Here is a 20,433-nt window from a genome sequence, read left to right as displayed (position 1 = left end):
AAAAATTTTTATTTTTATTTTTTTGCCCATGTCCTCAGTGAATGGGACAAGAATGAGTGTAAATTGCCACCACAGAGATTCTAATTAGGTACTAAGGAAAAACTTCCTAATGCCCAGGGCAGAGAAATGTTGGAGTAGGTTTCCTGGTGAGCCGTGAAGTTTACATTTTTGGACCCTGCACAAACCAGGTTATGCAAGTATCTGTCAGGGATTGCTGAAGAGCAGTTGGACCTGCTCTAAGACTGTGGATTGGGCTTGAAAACCTCTTGAAGTCTCTTTCACTTAAGCAAGCCTGGGATTGATTGATTGATTTATTTTGGACTATGTAGAGGTATTTCAGGTGTGTTAAAGTCATTGCTATGCCACGATGTCTGGTTTGCACCACTGAACACAACTGCTTATTATTCAGGATGTGGTCTCAGGGGCAATGTGTCTGTTTCAAGTTCGATCATTTGCTCACTGTGATTCTGGTAGTTACAACTATCAATCTTAAATCTTTTAAGGAACTTATTTTCCTTATTTTCTTTTGTTGGTTTTTGCCTGCCCCCACCTCTTTCTTTGGTTATGTGCTTGGAATGACTCTGAAACCATTTCCCCTTTCAGGGACATTCACTACAAGACATCTGAATGTTGCCATGGGATTTGGGTGATTTGTGAAACCCTGATTAATATGACATTTTAACTGATATCCATCTCTAGGCAGCAATGTGTTCAGCATCTTGGAGGAGAAAAGGCATATGACAGAGGCGTGATCTGAATATGGGGCTTTCTTATTGTTAGCTTTGTTCTTTTCCATGCAGTACTGGGCAAATAATCGTCATTTCTTTAGTGACATTTTGGGGATTTGTAAATGATCAAAAAGTTGAGTGAAATGGTTAAGCTTTAGAAAGGTTTCTCTTCTTAGAAACAAACTTAACTGTAAAAGATGAAAAATTCCCAAAGAGAACTTGTTTGTTTGCTTTTTCCTTTCTGAATATTTCATGTTATCTACTCCTCTGTTTGAGAGGGGTATTTGATTTCAGGCTGTGTTAAACATTTGGCATCCACAAGCTGGAATGCAGGGTATTTGACTCCAAATGGTGATCATTTCAGTTTTCATCACATAAATGCTCACACCATACTGAGCTTTTGTTGAAACTTGGGATATTGTATCTTGGGATCCTCTGTGTTCACTAGCATTTAAAAGCAAGCCAGACTCCTTTGAGATGGCAATATGATGGGATGGAGCTTGCTCATGCATATGCCTCTGAAGCATGGCCCGAAAAGACTTACAGCCATTAATCTGAGCTGAACATGTTCCCTCCACACTAGAGTCTTCTCCAGAAATACTGGTGGCTGTGCTTCCATGCCTGGCTTGCATTGTACCTGAGTACCCAGAGCTGAGACTTAAGAGGTTGTAATCCCTGGCCTGTATCAGACTTCCTTAATGACAGTGGAAGACCACACCAAAACCTGCATTTTGTCTTTGTTTCTGTATTTTTCTCCTGATCGGTCACCTCCCCTTCAATTCAGTAACCCCTAACCTTCCCAGGCTGTTGTACCCGCAGCCTTGATAGGGGTGGCAGGATGCAGGGCTGCCCGTTTCAGAAGATGGGACACCCTTTGGATTCATAGCGTGTTGGGGAGGGGCTATATGGGAGAGGGATGTTTTGTTGTCTGCTGCTGGGGAGGGGAGAGGTGCAGGGGTGGTCAGCGGTGGCGGCAGGAATGACCTGGGACACCCTATCAAGTGGGGATGGCGGGGGCTGAAACACAGAGAGGCTTTTGCTCCATCCCAAGAGTCCTGTCATTCACTCAAACTTTTTGCCACCGCCGGCTCATCACACCACACTGCTGCAGACCTTGTAGATTCTAATAAAAAGAATTTTTTTTCTCAGGATCTTACGTTAATAAAAGACTGAATGATTTTTGATTCGCTTTGATTTAAGGCTTCACTATTTGAAGTAGAGAAGCAACTCCAGAGTCTGATGCTGAAACATAGTCCTACATCCTTCTGGTTTTGCTTGGGTTTTTCTTGTTTTTCTTACCAAGATTGAGTTGAGTTTTGTCTACTCAAACACGTGCACTGCCCAAGTTTTTCTGTAAGCCTTGTAATGAATTGGAGGGGGGAGTGAGGAGCTGTGGCTACCCTAGTAGCCACTGCTAGCGCTTGGTGGCTGTGCTGTGTGCGTGCGCCTAACCTGCATGAAGATAACGGCATGCACAGTGTATGTATGTGGATGAGGGAAAGAGAAAGTCTCATTATTTTCTCCACTGTGTGAATGGCGAGGGGCAACAGTGGGGATTGGACTGGCTCCTGGTGTGCTGCCTTCCCTCCTCTACCAGTGTGGGGCCAGCTTGTGTTTCTGCTGCCTTAAGCCCGGGACTTGTGGCAAAGAAACAGTTGAGCTCTCACTGGAGAACTCTCTGAGGGCTTGTCAAAAGCTCTCTTTTTTTTTTTTTTTATGAAGCAAATTGTTCACATTGCTTCTTTGCTATTTCTGCTGCTTATTCTAGTTCTCTGGGCTTTCTGCTCATATGAAGATGTTAGTGTAGCAAGTAGTTAATTATCCAGGCTGTCTGGGGTGCAGGAAGTGGAGGAGTGGTAGGGAATGGTTCAGTGTCATGCGTTTCCTCAGTCAGCACATTCCCTTCCCCTGCCCCTTCCCCGCTCCCAGAGTGTTTCTGTGTTCCACTTTGTATTTGCAAACCTCCATCTGGAGCACCAAGCAGCTGTCAGCGGAGCTTTTCATGCAAAAAGAAATTGAAGAACTAGCAAGGCCACAAGAGCAGCTTTTGGAAATGCATGGTTGGCTGGGCCCAGATGCCTGGGTAGGGGGAGGAAACCCAGAGAGATCAACAGAAACATCCATCAAAGGGAGCGATGGAGGACATGGACAGGAGGGTGGCAAGGAGGGACAAGGCTAATGGCTTTTATGTGTAGTTTTTATTTAGTTAAATGTAGGATTAAATTTGGTGCTGATGGAATTGCCGTGTTATTAGCAGATTTAGGTTATTAGAAAGCATGGATCTGCTGTAAACAGTAGGAATTAAGATCCTAATGTTTGTATTCACTTTTTGCCTATGTATTTTCTTGCATTGGTTTATTTGTCACTCGTCAATATTCCTAGCAGGGGATTTGAGGCTGCTTGCTTCTAGTAAGTGCCCGTGGAGACTGCGGTGGAGATCCAAGTGATTGGTCTTGGAGAGCAGTGTGCTCTTTCCTGTGTTGGAAGGAGGAAAGAAGCCATCTCCGTGCATCAGTTCTCCTCTTAACAGCAGGATCAAACATTTGCGTTAGACCTAAAGCCCCTAGTTAGCCTGGTTTAAGGCTGGCATGCACATGGAAAATTACTGCAGATAAGCAGAGCTAGGTGATTTTTGAAAGAATCTTGCTCGCTTCTGAGAACTCTGTGCAGGTTGGTCAGACTTGAATAGTCAATGTTAAGCTTGCAGCATACGAAGAGATGAAAAAGATATTTATTCTTTGCTTGCAGATGCAACTTGCTGTGCAGATTGCTGAATGAGTGCTGAACTGTGTGAGAGACAGAGAGACTCTATGTACCAGTTGCTAAATCAGCAAACCGATTTCAAACACACACAAAAACTGTAACTGAAAATAAATTACCCAGCCTGACATTTTTCATGGGGCTTATATATTCCGAAGACTCCAGCTCCTTAGGGAAGAGAGAAACATGAAAAACTTGAGTGCTGTCTCCTCTTTTGTGTGCAGAACTCTGGGGTTTGAAGTAAGCGTGGGTGAAAGTTTTTCTTGCTTCCCAAGAGATGCTGTTTTCCCTTCCTTTGCCGAAATGCAGAATGTTTGCTCAGGTGACAGGATCAGTTAAAGTATAATCAATAACCAGTGTTAATATTTTACTCGCATTATTTGCCAAGATGTTGGATACCAACCAAGGCAATGAAACATGTAGTAAATGCAGCTGAAGAATTATACTCCAATAAATTTTAGATGAGCTTTATTTAACAATAAACTGTAAAAAAACCCATTCCAATGAGAGAATGTGTTTTGTAGCCACTGTAAATGTTTTAGTACATTTTTAAGAAATAAGTGTAGTACTTATGTTCTCGCAGGTAAAACACACAATAAAACACGGACAAAGATTAGGAACGCCTGTAGGGCTCAGATGCGCAAAGTATATGAGATCGCAGCTCCCAGCATCACCTCTGTCTTTTGTATGTGAAAAGTTTGGAAGCTGATGGGTGGAATTTGAGGTACCCGTGACCACAAGGTTGCTGGATTTCAAGACTCTCTTGCAAGTGGTGAGCCACTGCAACAAATGTTGTCCTCCACAGGGGCAGTACCTTGGGGACGTAGCTAATTCTGGCTGACAGAGGCCGTATTAAACACCATAGCCAGTGGCTGTATTTTAGAGCAGCTCTACCTGAAACACTATTAGTGTGTTTTACTGAACCTTTCAGAGTGGGTTTTGGGGACAGTAACTTCCAGGAGGTATCTGGCTTGCTTTACAGCTCCAGGCAGACTGTTGGGATGGGTTCCTCCTCCGCTAGCCGGAGTTACAAGCGTTGCGTACTTTGCAGTACTGCTTCGTTTTTAGGTGAGTTAATAGAGGTGCTTTTGGAAGCACTGTTTGCATTCATGCGTTCAAAGCTTAAATTTATTTCCTTTTTTCTTAAAACCTTGGCCTTGTTCTCTCAGTCATTTGCCCTGAAATCGAGGGTACTTGATCATAAGAGAAAAAAAAGTATACAACTCATTTCTGTGTCTTTGTCCCTTGTGCTTGTAGAAGAGCTGACATAAAAGTAAATTTGTAACTTAACATTGTCACATCTCTTCTTCCCAGCCAGAAATGCATCTAAATAAAGCTTTAGTACACTTCCGAGCTCAGAATTTGCTACTTTTAACTCTTCATCTTATCCAAAACCGTAAGAGAGCTGTTTGATTTTTTCCCTTTGCAGGTTAGCTGAGGGATTCAGCCTTTGACTAGTGCAAAAGTCATGATGGCCATTCAAGCAGCTTCACATCCACCTGCAGCTGCTACTCACCATCAAAACTGTGAGCTAATAAGAGGAACTGTGCTTTCAGAGTAGTGGCTTTGGACACTGTCTGCTTTTTCACTGAAACTCTGAAAATGTTTCATGTAGACAAGTCTCCACCTGGGAGTTAAAGTTCATTTGCCTCATGCCATAGTTGGGGATAGGCTGGGTTGCTGGAGTGACCTTTGCTGCTCTGGATGCACTGCTCCTGCCGCCCCCAAAAGTAGAGAGAACAACTGCAGGGCTGGGTGCTGGTGGAGGTTCTGCAGCGGTCATCCAAAGCCCCTGGAGGGTACAAGGGAGTATTTTCTAACTGAAAACCAAACCAGTTTGGGGGTGAAGAAACTCCCTAAAAGTCATGGGGTTTTGTTTCTTTCTTTTTTTTTTTTTTTTTTTTTTCCATTTCCCTTGTAACTTTTGCATAAGAAAGACCCTTTTCTGAAAACTTGTATGACTAGGTGGTAATACCTTCCTCTCATCTGTGTATTTTAGGAGTGGTTTGTAGAAACATTCCTTTTTTTGGCTGTATGTACGGGGGCTACATTGATTGAATGTTTCACATCCCGTTCTCCCAAAGCAGGATAATATAGAGAAGTGCAAGCCACAAGCAGCACTCTGTTTCTAAAGTGGTTACTTTCATGTTGCACAGTGATAAAGGTCTACTTAAAGTGGGGCCCTCCAAGCCTCTGCAAGTCACTTAAATCTGAGATATCATCTCATATCATCAGTGTTTGCCTCTGCTGCCCAAGAAAAAAGTTTGGAAGAACAAATTGAAAAATAAGTGAGCAATTTATTATATGAAGCAATACTTGTCTGTTGCCTTCCTTTGTGATTTGTAGTTGTCAGGGTCTTTTTCAAAGTAGCACTGCAGCCTTTTTGCAAGTGTCTAAATTACTTACACTGACATACTCCGATTTTCATATCATTTATTTTCAGTATGTGCCTATTACTGCATTAATTTGTGTGATCTTCTAATTGAATTAAAGGATTTTGAAAAGTCTAGAGATAAAACTGTAGTTAAAAAGAAATGCATTCTAAAAGGCCAGGCTGTTAGAATGGATTTTTTTTTATTACTGTAAAATGCTGAAGATTTATAATTTGGAGAAGGAAATAGGTGTTTATCTCTTATTGCCTGTGGTGCACATTCAGAATTGTGTGGCATATGGGACTTTCACAAGTATCTCTTTGTAGTCGATGGTAAAGAATCTGCAAGTTTGACGTTCCTGCCTGGAGCTGTCCCACCTTCCTGAGAGCAGCGGGGCCGTACCGGGTGGCGGGCTTGCCTGTCTTCTCGGGAAGTAGCTGAAGAGGTTTAGATGAGCTCCTGGCTCCAGAGCACAGTGGTTCTGGCCATCTTCTTGTATGCTCTTGCTGATGCTTCACGTCTGCTCTTTTTGTGCTGGCATCGCTGGCATCCTCTTTAGCTGTCAGAGGTGATGCAGAAATTGCCAATTTCTTTGAAGACCATTTATTATTTTAAGATTTGTCCCTGGCTTGTTCTGCCCACAGAGTTGCTGCAATAGAATAATCACATTACATTTTTGATTCCCATCTATTTTTTTTTTCTTTGAGTTCAGTTGTTCTCCTCAAAAGTTAACCACTGGAGAAGCGAATTACTCATGCCAAAAACTCAGGAACAGAGAGTTCAGAAAATATCCATACAATAGGAAAGGTTTTTTTGTAGCTTTGTGGCAGAGGGATGTATCTCATGAGGGTTTCAGCGTAGCTGCCTTCTTTCTGGGCTGTTTACCTCAGGTATGTCCTTTAGCAATCCAACCCAAAGGCTGTCCTTGAAGCAACTGCCTCTTTGTGCATCTTTTCATGGGTGGGATCCTGCGCAGCTCCGTCGCAGGAGGAGAGCTGGGTGAAGCCCTTACTGTAAGCAAGTCTGCTCGCACGGGCTCGCCGCACAACAGTCACAGAGTTCAGTTGCTTTTAGGCCTGAGAGGATTAATTTCCCATTTGCTTTGCCTGTGTGATAGGTATTTGTAGGCTCAGCAAACAGGGAATGCTTTTATCAATTGTGTGCTTTTGTGTTTTGTCTTGATATTTAGAGGTATACTTTGCATTTTTCTGGTAAAGACCCTGAAAAATCTTAGTGTTGTTCTTTTCCTGTTTTCTTAATTCTATGTCCTTTTCCTTTATCTTAATCTAAACTTAGTTTTCTGACTCCTATCAGTGTGGTATTTAGATATGAGTCTAAATACAGACCCATTTGATGATCTTAAAAAACAAACAAACCCCCAAAAACCACAGAAAAAACCCTCCAAAAACACCAGAGAAAAAAAAAAAAAACCCAAACAAACCAAACAAAAGCAACAAAAATGTTATCCATTCAGACAAGATCAGGTCTTTATGAAATTATCTCATTCAAAGGCTTTAATTAACTTCTGACTTTCCATTACTGTGCTTCCTCACCATCTAAAAGCTTTCCATTGGAGAACAGCGTGGATGTTGTTCTGAAGGCTTGCGAAGTGCTTTGCAGCGTTCAATGTGTAATAAAAGGAAGCACAGAGCAGCAGTGCCCTGCCAGACTGTGGTAGCTGTTCTCGTCAGATGCAGCTATATGCGTTCCTGGTATTAAAACTATATTTTTAGTTTCTCGTCAGAGGACTCCTCCCCCAGTTAAAAGGCAGCCATCTATTCCTAGATAAAATAGGTACTGTTGCCTCTCTGTGGCTTCCCTGTCAATTTGTTTTGGAATGACAATAGGTGCGCCTGGGAGCTAACATTTGAATAGTGAATGTCTTGCTTAAAATGCATAAGATGGAGATGCATACATTCCTCTCTAATTGCAGGAAATTGCAAATCCGGGCAAAATTTGGAATGCAGCTGCTTGTATAATTACCTCTTCTGTCAGTTGCTGTAACTCAGCTTTACAACCCTTCTCAAATGTCTTCATAGTTTATGGTACAAATAATGCCCCCATTAATATTACTTTGGGATCACCCCTTTCATTTATTTGCCACCAATTCCAAAGGCCTAAGATTTTTCCTCTTGCTGAACTATTAATAACGAGTGTTAGAAATCAGTCATTATATTAAGGTGAAATTTTGCTTTAGCTGTTATAATTATTGTTAAGCCAAAATAAATTATTTGAGTTTCTTACTGTTGCTGGGGTTTGAGTTTAGTAAGAAATACCCATGCACGTACCTCAAACAAGTCTGATCTGCCTACAGCGTCGGGTTTTGGATATGGGCAAACCTTTCCATTTCATGGCCTTATGAAATAGAAGGTAATGGTAATGGGTCATGGAAAAGTTGTTAGGTTATTGGCAGCTAAGTGTTACTATCTGCTACGGTCATTAAGTGACGGATAAGATACAGATCACAATTCGGAGCTTAATGAAATGCGTTGGCCCCACTTATACCACCATCACAACTGGAAAATGGTTGAAAGGCTGGAAAAGATTGAAGGCGGGGTAATAAAGGAATTATTTGGTCTGTCTTTTTGAGAGGTGAGAAAACTGTAATTTAACCAAGGCAAAGTTATAGCTGGATCATGTTCTGCAAGTTCTTAGACAGAAGTTTGAGGGTATAAGACTTTAGATGAAAGATGGTATAAGAAGACCCAGTGGCTGAGGCAGAACTCACTGAAAAGGGGCATATTTTTAACCATAAATGTATTTCACTGCTGAGATAACACAGGGATAGGGTGGTTTCTTGATCTGCTGGAGCCTGTGTTTAAAAAACCAAAAGTATATGTTTCTAGAAGAGACCCTGTAGCTTACCAAAATGTAGTAGAGCATTGCAGAAATTACTAGGTGAGATACTGTTTGCCTGTGCTTTGTGGTAGGTTAGACTAATCAAACAGTTTATTGTGACTTTAAATCCATAAATGCATGAACATTGGTATTAAATGGGCTATTTCAGAAGAACATCAAGTCTTTTTGTGTACAATCAAGGATCTCACAAGAAGAAAGAAACCTCATTTAGGCAGGACAGTGTGGGAAGTGTTCAGCTATTAAAATAGAAAATGATGGTTTCCAGCATTTTTAACTGGTTACTCTTCGGTGTGTAGAAATTGCTGCAGAAAATTAAAAACCTTGAAAGCTTACAGCAAAGAAGCTTGATTCAATGAGACAAGTTTTATAGAGCTGCAGTACTAACTCTATAACTTTCTTAGAGGTTTGAAATTACATTTGGGCAAGTTACTATAAGACATGAATTTGAAATTAGAGTAAGGTAGGTTTTTTTAGTAAAACACCTGCTTACTCAGTATTGTAGTGTTTCCAGAACAGCTGATAGCAGATATTACTTTTGCTTTAACTCATGAGTTTTTTGTATAAGCAGCAAATGTCTTCAGATGTTTTTTCTGAAGGTTGGGGCTCTGATCTTCTTGGAAGTCACCGTTCAGAAAATGTTTGAACTTCATAGGCTCTGCAGGGTCCTGTCCCCCCCGCTCCATAATTTTTCCCAGAAGTAGGAGCTGCAGGATTTGATTTTTCCATCACTTATGCATTCATAGGATCCCTTGAAATGGTGCCTTTCTCTGCGTCTCTGAGGCTGAATGGGTCACTGTCTATAGCTAAGGAAGGAAAGCATTTGTCATACACTTAAACGTGATTGTTTTTAAAAAAAAACAAACAAGCAAACATTTTTGTTAAAAGAAACTGCCCCCCTAGACAAATTATTATTTGTTTATTGTTAAAGAAGTGTAAAGCCCTCACCCTACTTATGTGTGAAAAAGGTTTTATTTTTATGCCTTTGGGGACACACAAGCACATAAAACACTTGGGTTATTCATGTTTGTTCTGTACAGAAAACAGTGACAAACGTGGAGAGCAACAGTGTTGGCTTGTTCAGTTCTTGCTATCTCTAATGACGTTTGAGACGAACTCTGCTTGGACATCTTCTTTCGCAGACAGACCATGGTGCATGCTTTTCAGCGCTGCTCCGCGTGCAGCAAGGTGCAGAATGCGTATTGTATAGCCAGGAACTTCTTGTATAGGAGCACAAAGAGGTTGTGGATGGGAATTGTGGGATCCCTGTATCTATTTTTATCGTATTCCACTTTTATTTAATACTTACAGATCTTTCTGTTATGCTTATAGTGGACTCTGCTCTTCCCCCTTCTATGTTATTGATACTTTTGCTTATTATTTCCTTTTGCTCTCTTTCCTTTTGTACTTGGTGCTGTTTTTCTTAGTGCTGACAAGGAGGGCTTTCTTAAAAGTAGTCTGCAAATCCTTCTCTATCCTGTTGTCTGTATCCCAGATAGACTGTCAGCTGGGATTGCAGTTCTGCAAGATTTTTCTCAGGGGGTGGGAGGGGGTGGTGGTGGAATAAACACTAGATATAAACTGTAAGACAGCAAAAGGTATATAAATAATGACCCTTTATAAAGTGTTATTCAGACTTGTACTGATTAAAGACAAGTGTTTGCAAGGTTCAGCCCCTGGACTGATCTGGATTCCAGTCTGGAAACTGAAAACTCCTAAACTAGCCTTAATTTGCCACTCCTGGTTTCCAGCGCTCAGCTGTCAGGATTTCTGCGCGGCATCCGTGCTGGCAGTCTCTGAGCGATGCAGTATCTCCGTGCTTATCCCGCTTTCATTTTTTACTTATAGATCTTTATCTGTAATTGATTCTTGTCTGTTGAATGAGAGTCTGCTCAGTATACATGGAGACTGAGAGCTCTAGGCAGCTCCTCTAACCTGGGGAACGCCTCTCAGTGTCTGTGCTTGGGATATGGCGATGTGCTGGGGAGCCGTTCGGAGCCAGGCAGGTGAGTGCACTGCCTGGCCTGGCAGGTCTTTTCTATTTCTGCAGTCTGGCCCCTCATTAATCATGAATTTCCAGGCGTGTAATATTTCACTTCACCCTTTTCAGCTCCCCAGGTACAGGGGGCCATCTTAGACCTGATAGCTTTAAAATAAAGCCCGGAAATGAGCTTCCTTTAGGAATAAAAAATTCTGCAAGTCAAATGCTGTTTGATGTTTTCAGAGGAACTAGATGAGTTTATGAAAGGTGTTGGGTGATTACGCCCTGATAGCAAAGGCAGTATGACTTGGTGGCTTGGATATTGCATCCATTCATATTTCCTAATTTCCTTTCACTCTGCAACCCAAAAAGACAAGATCTGAGATTTTTCTGTTTGTTCCTTGTGATTCGGAGCACAAAGGAGCAGGTTGCACTCTGTTTTCCAGCAAAGGCAGGCATCACGGTTTGTAGTATCTGTACAGAATAGCAAGAATAATTTGTATTTCATGCTGTATGCATATGGGGTCTTTTCCCTATTCATAAGAGAAATACAAGAGAGAATGAGTGGACAGATAGGACTGGAGGCAGAAAATGTGCCATTTCTGGACTGGTGCAGTTTGTTTTTCTGAACAATACCGTTATTATAGTCATTTCTGCAAAACTCCTAGAATAATTGGAAGAGATTGCGATTTAAAAATAATGACATGATTCTGGTTGTTATTATCCACTTCAAAAGGAGCTCCAACAATTCGGTTTGTTGCTCCTTCCTCGAAGCTGGCAACAACGCCATCACAAAATGGAAATGCTCCTATCCCTCCCCCCACTCTCTTCCTCAAAATAGGTGTTTGGACCTTTCATTGCTGCTGCATTTTAAACTTCATCTCTAGCTAGCGGCTTCATTTAAGTATGTAACTTGAGAGGCAGAGCATTCATTTGCTTTCTGAGGCTTTCAGGTTGCCATGTGAAGTTTTAACAAGCTGAAACGTTGACTTCCAGCATTTGGAAGATTGTCACTTTTGTTAGGTCATTACTGGAAATGATTTAGATAACGTGATTTGGTTATCTAGATCTCTTAGCATCTCTTTGGGATGTCTTGCGTGTTGGTAAAATTCTCTCCAAAAAAGTTCACATCCAGCTTGCTTCTTAGCAGAAAAAGAACCATTTTGTGCATAATTTTTACTGCACTTTTCATTAGTGAGCTGTTAAAACTTCTGAGGCAGATCAGCCTCGCGGGGATGTTTCTGAGCCACATGGAATGAGAGACACAGCTCTGGAAGCTCGTTACCAGCAAGGTGCAGGCACGTGTGAGGGAGCCGAGGAAACCACAGCAGTATTTGTGAAGGGCTGGAAGGTCTCCTTTGAGGAGAGATCAAATGAGCTAAACGTTTAGGTCATCTAAGCAGTTGATAGAAGTAGCCCTCCACAAGATGGGCAGCAGAAAGACTGGGACTGTCCACATGACAAATCAGCACACATCCAGAGGAGGTGAATTTGGGTAGTACTGTTCTGGCCTCAAAGCAGTGGAACATGCAAAGAAACTGGAAGGCAGCTTATTTAAAACATATGACACATTACCTTGTCCATGATTTGCCCGCTGAACTCATCGCTACAAAATTTATTCAAAGCCAAAAGATTCCCAGGACTGAAAATAGCTGAGATAGCTGTCTGGATGAAAAGGACAGCCAGTGGTACCTTAGGTTAGAAGAAATTTCAGAGAAGGTAGGGGTGAGGAAGTGCTGGCGAAGTTAATGATGTGTCTAGGTGTTTGCAGGCTTGAGGCCTCTCCTGTGCATCAGTGCATAAGTTAATCCACCACGAGGGGGACTGAGCCAAGCTGCCTGCTCAGCCTGTGTTTTGGTTGTGCCTCGCCTCCCTGCCCCTTTCCAGCTGTGGACTGGGCCCACCTTTTCTGTTGTGGCTTGGCCATTTTCCTCCATCAGACCTCAGCCTGAACATTTTGGGAAATGCAGCATCAGTCATGGCGCTGTCCCTGGGCAGATGGGAAATCCTTTCTGCACTAGATGGATGTCCCACCTGGCTTAATTCCACCACGTCAGGAACTGGAGGCTGCCTGTCTCTGGCCACCCTTTGGCTGATGTTGGAGAGATCTGTTTTATTCTAGTGTTTATTCCTTTGCTTATTCCCGTGTGTGAACCTGCCAGCAGCGTCTGTGAACACGGCAACCCTTTGCACGGTGCCAGGTTTGGGAAGGGCAGCACAGGCCATCTGTCCCTTCAGTCCCTTTTCGGTCTATATCATCTGAGATGCAATACTCTTATCTGCAACTATACTAGCTCATTGGCTTCTTCTTAGAACATGAAAATTGTTATAGTTTTCGCTTTAGCTTTTAATTCATTTTGAAAACCTGCGGGTGCCTTTTGGAAGACTTAAGTTATTTTGAAGGAAACCATCTAGGAGCACTCGAGGCAGTTTGGCTGCTATCCTATCCCAAACAGTGGTCGGTGGCATGGTGAGGCGACGAGATAGAAGGAACCCAACAGGAGTGCTTGCCTCGGTGTACGCTCACGACGTCTGTCCATCTGCAGCCCTCACAGGGCTGGTGAGGACACTTGCGTGCCATGGGAGGTTCCTGCTAGCTTGGTCTGTCATGATCTTGGGAGCACAAAACCTGGTAGGGTACGTTGACCCTGGAGGGCACAGAGGGAGAGCATACTTCCATGGGCTCAGTTACAGTGTCTTGAGTGACTGCTCTGTTGTGCTGTTGTGAACAGCTAACCAGATCAGTACTTGCCTCAGAGTGGGGTATGTGTCAGTTCGAAGCTACTGATTCCTCATCAGCTGATTCCCTCTGCGTTTGGCGTGGCTTTTCTCAAAATGCACCAGGTGCCTTTGGGATGAGGTTGGTTCTGTAGAAGTGGAAATGATTATTATCATGTTGTTGTATTTATTCGGAGAGGATGTGCAGCAGTTGTCAGACAGCACTACGTACCTAATTGGGAATTCAACTTCCAGCTGGTAGATTGAGACTGAAAGGCAGAGCTGTGGGATAGAGACGGGCAGACACAAAATGCTGAGGCTCCTAATCTTTTACAATATGTTTGTTTAATACAAAGTGGTCTGCTGAGATTGTTTTGCAGTGTAGAATAATCATTGTGTGCTGACTAATGGGAGACAGCAAGCTGTTAAAGAGCATCAATTAACCATACAGGAGGAGGTTATCGAGTATTTTCACAAGCATTCAGGATGGGAAAAGTAAAGAATATTACTTGAAGGTAACCCTTAGAGAATTTTTAGCTATTGAAATCCACAAACCACAACAAGAGTATTTGTGGACATACATATGGTTGCAGAGCTTACCAGGAAGAACAGCACAAAAAAGAACTTGAGCTAGTTTACCAGCTCCAGATTGTGCTGAGACGAAATAAATAGTGCTTTGCTAAACTTGTTCTCTTATTTCATATTCATTATTTTGAAAATTTCCCCTGTTAAATTTATCTGCTGTTGTCCCAGGAAATACTGGTCGTCCTTACAGAAGATAACGTGTGCAGTGCCCTTCTGATGCTCGGATGTCAGAATGTGTTATACTTCTGCTTCCCTGGCTGCCTAACTGTAAGGCTGCTGTCCTTGTTCTTACAGCTGCTCCTGCTTCAGTGTAGTAATTCCTGTTCCTATTCTTACTATTGCTATGAGTTAGAACTCAGTGCGCTTAGTGCCGAGAGGAGCATGCTCTTCCGTCGTGTGCCTTGCACAATGGATAATAAAATTCTCCAATTTTGGCTGGTGGAGAGTTTGAAAACCTATGTTTCATTAAGAATCCTTTTATACAGCGCTACTAGTGTTCTGCCTGAGTTTAATGCAAAAAATAAATTAACATTTTGTGGGCTCTGTTTGCTGAGTGATTTTGTTCTTTGTAAGTAACAGGAAATTTTTCCCATCCTGGATTCCAGTGTTAAATCCACTCTGTGCAAACATCGTTTTCCATTTATTCATTGGCAGCGGGGAGACCAGATAACATTGAATTTATTTTTTCAGCTTTGTTTCTTCTAAAGTGGCGTTAGAGAATTGGACTTCAGATATTCTTTTAGCCAACAGCAAGAGATGTCCAGGGATTCCTGGGGGATTGTGATAAAGAGGGATCTTTGGTTCTTGGACAAGAGCAAAGATAGACTTCTCTCTCGGCTTCAACTCTCTATTCAAATGCCTTAATCAACAGAGGTCTCCTTTAACAGATGGTTCTGCATCGATAAAGCCTTTAACGTGTTAGGAAAAATACAGAGAAATTTACTCCTTTTCTGATTTGATTGATTTTCTTAATCTTTTCTGAGTGGGGGCAGGGGAGAAGAATAATGCATCAGAAGACTATGGAGAGGATTAATTATTTGGCTGCAAAACTCATGAAGATATTCTGATGAAAGATGTGGGATGAGTGAAGCCCTGGTGAAGTTGGTGTCAGTGGGGAAATTCAACTGTGATTGCAGCCCTCACGCCTGCAGTGTTTCGCGCCGTGAGAGAACGTAGCCTGACCCCCTGTATGTCATAAGCATCTGAATTTCTGTCGGTGGTGAAACCCTCCCTGCTGATCTATGGAAAAAATCCTTTTGTCTGCAGATACGGCAGCTGGTTTGACCCCGAGCAGTTGTAGCTTGGCAGAGGTGGGGGGGGCTTTGCTACCTTAGGACTCTTGTCCCTCCAGCTCTGACCGGTCTCTGGTGCTTCAGAGAGATGCCACAATATCCCTGACTTTACAGGGAACTTGTCAAAGCCCTAATACGTGAGATACCAATACCTTAATGCAGATCTGCAGATTTAAAACCCCAAGGAGCTGTTCAGCTTCACCTGTGGCCAGGGGAGGGAGAGGTTGCAGAGCAGCTTCAAGGCTGGAAGGGGGTATTGTTAGCACTGAGCTTGACCTAAGCTGAGCTTTAGCCAAAGGATTCATCCCTGGAGCAGCAATGAAGCATTTCATGGTTCATTATCCTCACAGTAGGAAACAATGTATTATTCTGAAATTGAATATCTAACTCAAATTTTCATCCATTTGATCTTCTGATGGCTTTGTCAGCAAAGTCTGGTCTCTCACCACTTTCTTTTAGGATCTAAAACAAATTATGTATCTGTCTCCATGAATGGAATAGTTTGAGCTCTTGAAGTTTCATACTATAAGGCTTGTTTTCTGGGCTGTGAGTCATTGGGTGACCTGTCTTTGAATCCTGCTCTGTTTCCCTGTGGTTTTTTTGAAGCATGAACTCTAGAACTGCACGCAAGTTCCAGGAGAGCTCTGGGACTTGTGCAGGTTGCAGAGGCAGCATTGCTTTTCTGAAACTTTGCTGCTTTTTGGCTGAGCTGATTTGGCAGCTTGTTGCCCTAGCAGAGACAGAAAACGCCATCGGACCGAGAACCATTTCCCTGAAGGCCTTAGCGCAGGGTACCTCTTCTTGCGGATGTTTCCCCACTGACAACTACACTTTGAGATGAGTCACTGAATTCATGTTTAATCCACTAGTGAAACTGGCAAGGCAATTACCATCTTGCAAGTTCTTCAAATGAAATTGTTAGAGAACATTAAATCAAATGCTTTGGAGTAATCCCAGTATATACAATTGCTTTTATCATCCAGACTGTGATTCTGTCACAAAAAAAGCTTTGTTTTATGGGGCCTATCTTCAGTGAAAGCATGCTGCCTGGTATTCATTTTGGTCTTAGCCTCGACTTTTTTTTCTCTGCTCCATTATTTTCCTTTTCCCACTTGTTACCCCATAATGAGAATTGAGAATTAAGGAATTCCTAGCTTACAGTTATCATCCTTACTTTTTAGCATTGCCAAGTACAGAAAGCATTGCAAACTGAATTAATACTGTTAGTCATGAGGCAATTAATCTGTTATGACAACATGGTGGCTTAAAGCACAACGGTGATGAAGGTCACTCTGCTGGGTCTCCTTTTTTGCTCCGTGTGTTTTGCTCTGAAGGCAAACCACCCACTCCTCAGCAAGAGGGAAGCGTGCAGAGCCCTTGTGTATTAGTCATCAGCGGAGGGGCTGGTAGACTGTGAATCTGCAAACAAATTACTGCAGGCAGCTTTTTGGTCACTGAGGCAGCTACCTGATAGAAAGCACATGTTAGCATAATTCAGTTTTCACTGCCACGCACTTAGCTTTACACTCACAGCTGGCTCTCTTCTCTTTGGTACATCCTAGTCCAAACATGACATTTTATGTTGTTTCCTTGCGGGAGGATTTTTTTCACAGAAATCTACCATACTCCTTTCCCCCCCCCCTTTTTTTTTCTTCTCTCTACAGGTGAAAACAAGAGAGGACGAACTACAGAAGGAGTGGTTGTCTGCCACTGCTAGAAAGATAGAGGAAAGTGTTGAACTAAAACTGCTAGATCTTGCATACCTTTGTGCTCCAAAAAAAAATAAAATGCATGGTTCATGCCGGCTGGTGTTCAGAAGCAAACATCCTGCCAGCGAAACGGGCTTCAGTAGGTCTGTATCCAAGGAGCCTGTTTCAGCTGTCAGTGCTACGGAGGTGATCAGAGACCTGCAGATGAGAGAGGCCAGCCTGGAGAGAGAGCTGAAGCAGCTACGGGAAGAGTGCAGGCAGAGGCTGGCTGAAATTGCAGAAGGGTTGGATGGAGTGATTTGTATCTCCCCTTGAAGAGAGAAAGCTGGACTGAGAAGAGCAAAGGAATAGACTGACTTGATCAGAACGCATTGTGCAGCTTGGCATGGGGGAGTGTGAGGTGAGGAACCAAATGTAATTTCTAGTTTTTAAGCCTGGGAATCATAACTTGTTACTGCTTTGTGACTTGCACTGGGGCCATAACCTTGGTGGTTCTCTCTGCAGCCCCTTTATTGCTAACGTTGCCAATTAAATTCTGCAGCAGGCCTTGGTGGGAGTGTGCGTAAATCTCCCTTTTATCTTTCGGATTTCTGGCTCTTCTGCCAAGCACTGGGCTCTTTTACAGTGCTCAGCTGCTAGGCACGGCGTACTTGGAGGCTGCGCATTGAAGTACTAATAGCGTTCAATATTTTCCAGCAAATGGAAGAGTTCATTAGTCAGAAAAATCCAGGTATTGGAGAACATGTAAAGTACCAAGGCTTAGAGAGATTGGAAATGTTCAAGAAAGTGTGCTGTTTTAATTCAGCTGGTTTGCATATTTGTGGCAGCTATAATGCAGTCACCATAAGGAAAAACAAAAGCCTAATAATAAATAACGCAGCACACTGATTTCATTTACTGGTATGATGCACTTGAAGTAATTGGGTTCTCAAAGAGAGCAAAGTAGAGTTATGAGTCACAATGAAGTAACTTATGGATCTGCTATAGGAAATCTCTGTAAAATAGAAATATGACCTTAACTTCCAAGCTTGAGGAGTCTCCAAGCTCTGTCTCTGCAGGCTTCTTTCCCTGGAACATGCAAATGTTTTTCACTTGGCATTCATGTCCTACCCTTTTCTGTTTTGCTTTCACCAAGGAATATTTTTATATTCTAGTTGTACACTTTCAGGAATAAATACATTTTAAAAAAACAGTTTGCTTTTCATTTGTGAATTACTATGAGCAATGGGCTTTCCTCAGTCTGGATTTCTGTCTATTACCCCAGCTTGGTGGTGTTGCTGATTACCAGCCACGCTTGGCTCACTCGGCAGCCAAATGTGAGGAACCTTTAAGGACCTCTCTCCATGCATCAGGACGGTCGCTTCTTTGCAGGGAGGCCATGTGCAGGTGGGAGCGGGTGGACAAGGCTCAGGTCTCCTGGTTTCTGCTGCACCGAGTAAACTTCGGATGCTTCCAGACCCTGCTCCTCTGCACCACATGTATTGGTTCTCGTCCAGTTTTTGCAAAGTGAGTCGTGATGCGAATGTCACTGGAGAGCCACACGGGGAGGGCTGGTTTGCCCTGGTTTCACCCTGCTGAATGCACCATTGCTGGTAAGCCAGCAGTATATGAGCTCAATTTAATATGGGCCAAGTTTCAGACAGCCTTTCCTCTGCATGGACCCGGTGGCTTCTCCAAGGACCATGCTTGAGCAAGGCTGGTGGGAAGTGCAATTTTCAGCCAGAGACCTCAACTCCAGTCAGCCCTACGCAGATGGGGCAGCCCCGGGAGCGGGATGTTTGCATGTGCTGACCGAGGCAGTCAGTCACAACCAGTGTGCCTGCTGGCAGCTGGCACCAGGGCTGACAAACATAGTCCTGGAGCAGAAAACCCCAGGGGGCTAGTGACATCCACCTCTGGGGCACGTGGCCCCAGGCTGCTGCTCCTGGAGGAATAGCCCTGGCCTTAAGAAGCCAATCCTTACCGCTCTTGCTTTTCAAAACGTCTCAGTAAGTGCAGGGTACCGAGCACTGAACTGTTTCAAGCAGGTCCACCTTGGGGAGGGTGTTGGCTGCAGGGCTGCTGAAATGCAGCGCACACAAGGACTTATTCAGATACAGGTTTCACAGAAAATTATTCATTAATGGAAAACAGTATATCCTAGAACTAACAAGAGTGGCAGCGCCAGCCTGTCTCTCTGAGCATTTTATATCCTCCTTCAGCTTTTATACAATGGAGTTTTCATACCGCATCGCATTTAGGTTTAAAACATTGCCCTCAGAAAATCCTTTGTTCTCCTGGGATTTTCAGCAGAGTGGGCAAATATTCTTGAGCGTGGCGAGAGCACTCAAGATTCAAGTGCAGGTCAAGCTCATGCCTTGCTGTGGCTTATCAGGGTTGGCTTAATGCTGGATGCTGCTATGTATTATGCTGCTGTCCACTTCAACTGACAGTAGCCACTGATGGGATGACGTATTTCCTAGTATCAAATATTTGTCACTGCACAGCACTTAGTGCAGTGTGCTTCAGTGTTCATCCAAGGATCCCGTTTCAGCAGAGATCGCAACTGGCAGCGCCTTTCCCCTGCTTGACCCTGAAGAACAATTTTTCTCTCTGGTGAAATGTAAAAGTGATGGCCCTCAGTGTGTCTGTATATATACGTGTGTGTGTGAAGTATAGAAGTGCTTACAGTGAATTGCAGACAGCTGCAGCTACCGCACGGCAGAAATCACTGTACGGAGGTGGCAGTGTTATGAAAGGGAAGGTGTCAGGAGAGCCAGCGGGTTGGAGCTGGAGCTGCTTGTCCTGGCGCGTACATCGAGAGGGGCTGCAGCTGAAAGCAGCTGACAAGAAGATCGCCTTTCCAGCCGTGGTGCCGTGCTGGCGTTGTGCACTTCAAACACCTCATGTGAAGACCACAGGCAAGCATAGTTCTTATTTTCTGGCACCAATTTCCCACTGCCTTTTGTTTCAGGTACCAGTTAGCAGTTTAAACCAGAGCAGATATTCTGCAGCTCTCGTGGAAGGTGAGCAAGGCGTTTTTAGCTGGCAGCGTTTTTAAGACCAATACCTCTTCTCAGCACCAGCACAGAGAGCACAAAGCAGGAGGTACTTTAAGAGCCTGACGTGCTCACAGGCCAAATTTTGGAGGGTGGTTTTCCTGTGAAGGCTGCCTTTTAAAAATCACAGCACCTCCACAGGAGCCGGACACAGAGGGACTGAGCTGTGGTCATGCCTCGGTGACTGGTCACAGCTTTTGATGGCTTTTGAGGCATACTGACGTGTCTGAAATACAAATGCTTTGTGGTCCTTGTGAGCCTGGCAAGACATCAGCTGTCTCTCCAGTCCTGCCGGGAGATGCTGTATGATGAACACCACTTAAAAGCTTAAGAAAATTATCCCTTGGTTAACACCAGCTGCAGTGAGGGCAGGAAAGTGACGTGGGTGACCGCA

General features: G+C 43.4%; 1 protein-coding gene across 1 annotated transcript in view; it reads left to right on the top strand.

The window, feature by feature from the left end:
- TEDC1 (tubulin epsilon and delta complex 1) overlaps positions 1-18,055 on the top strand; it is a gene marked incomplete at its 5' end in the record, with an annotated part of 79,089 nt that extends 61,034 nt beyond the window's left edge. The window contains one exon of the mRNA XM_082311415.1: positions 16,957-18,055. Coding sequence (XP_082167541.1) covers positions 16,957-17,316 — 360 coding nt within the window. The 3' untranslated portion in view covers positions 17,317-18,055. The remainder of the gene's footprint in view (positions 1-16,956) is intronic.
- Positions 18,056-20,433: the final 2,378 nt, after the last annotated feature.

This window comes from Platalea leucorodia (assembly GCF_965183815.1).
Source record: "Platalea leucorodia genome assembly, chromosome: 5".
Taxonomy (NCBI): domain Eukaryota; kingdom Metazoa; phylum Chordata; class Aves; order Pelecaniformes; family Threskiornithidae; genus Platalea; species Platalea leucorodia.
Note: the sequence above shows the minus strand (reverse complement) of the source record. Positions and strands in the feature narration are given on the sequence as shown.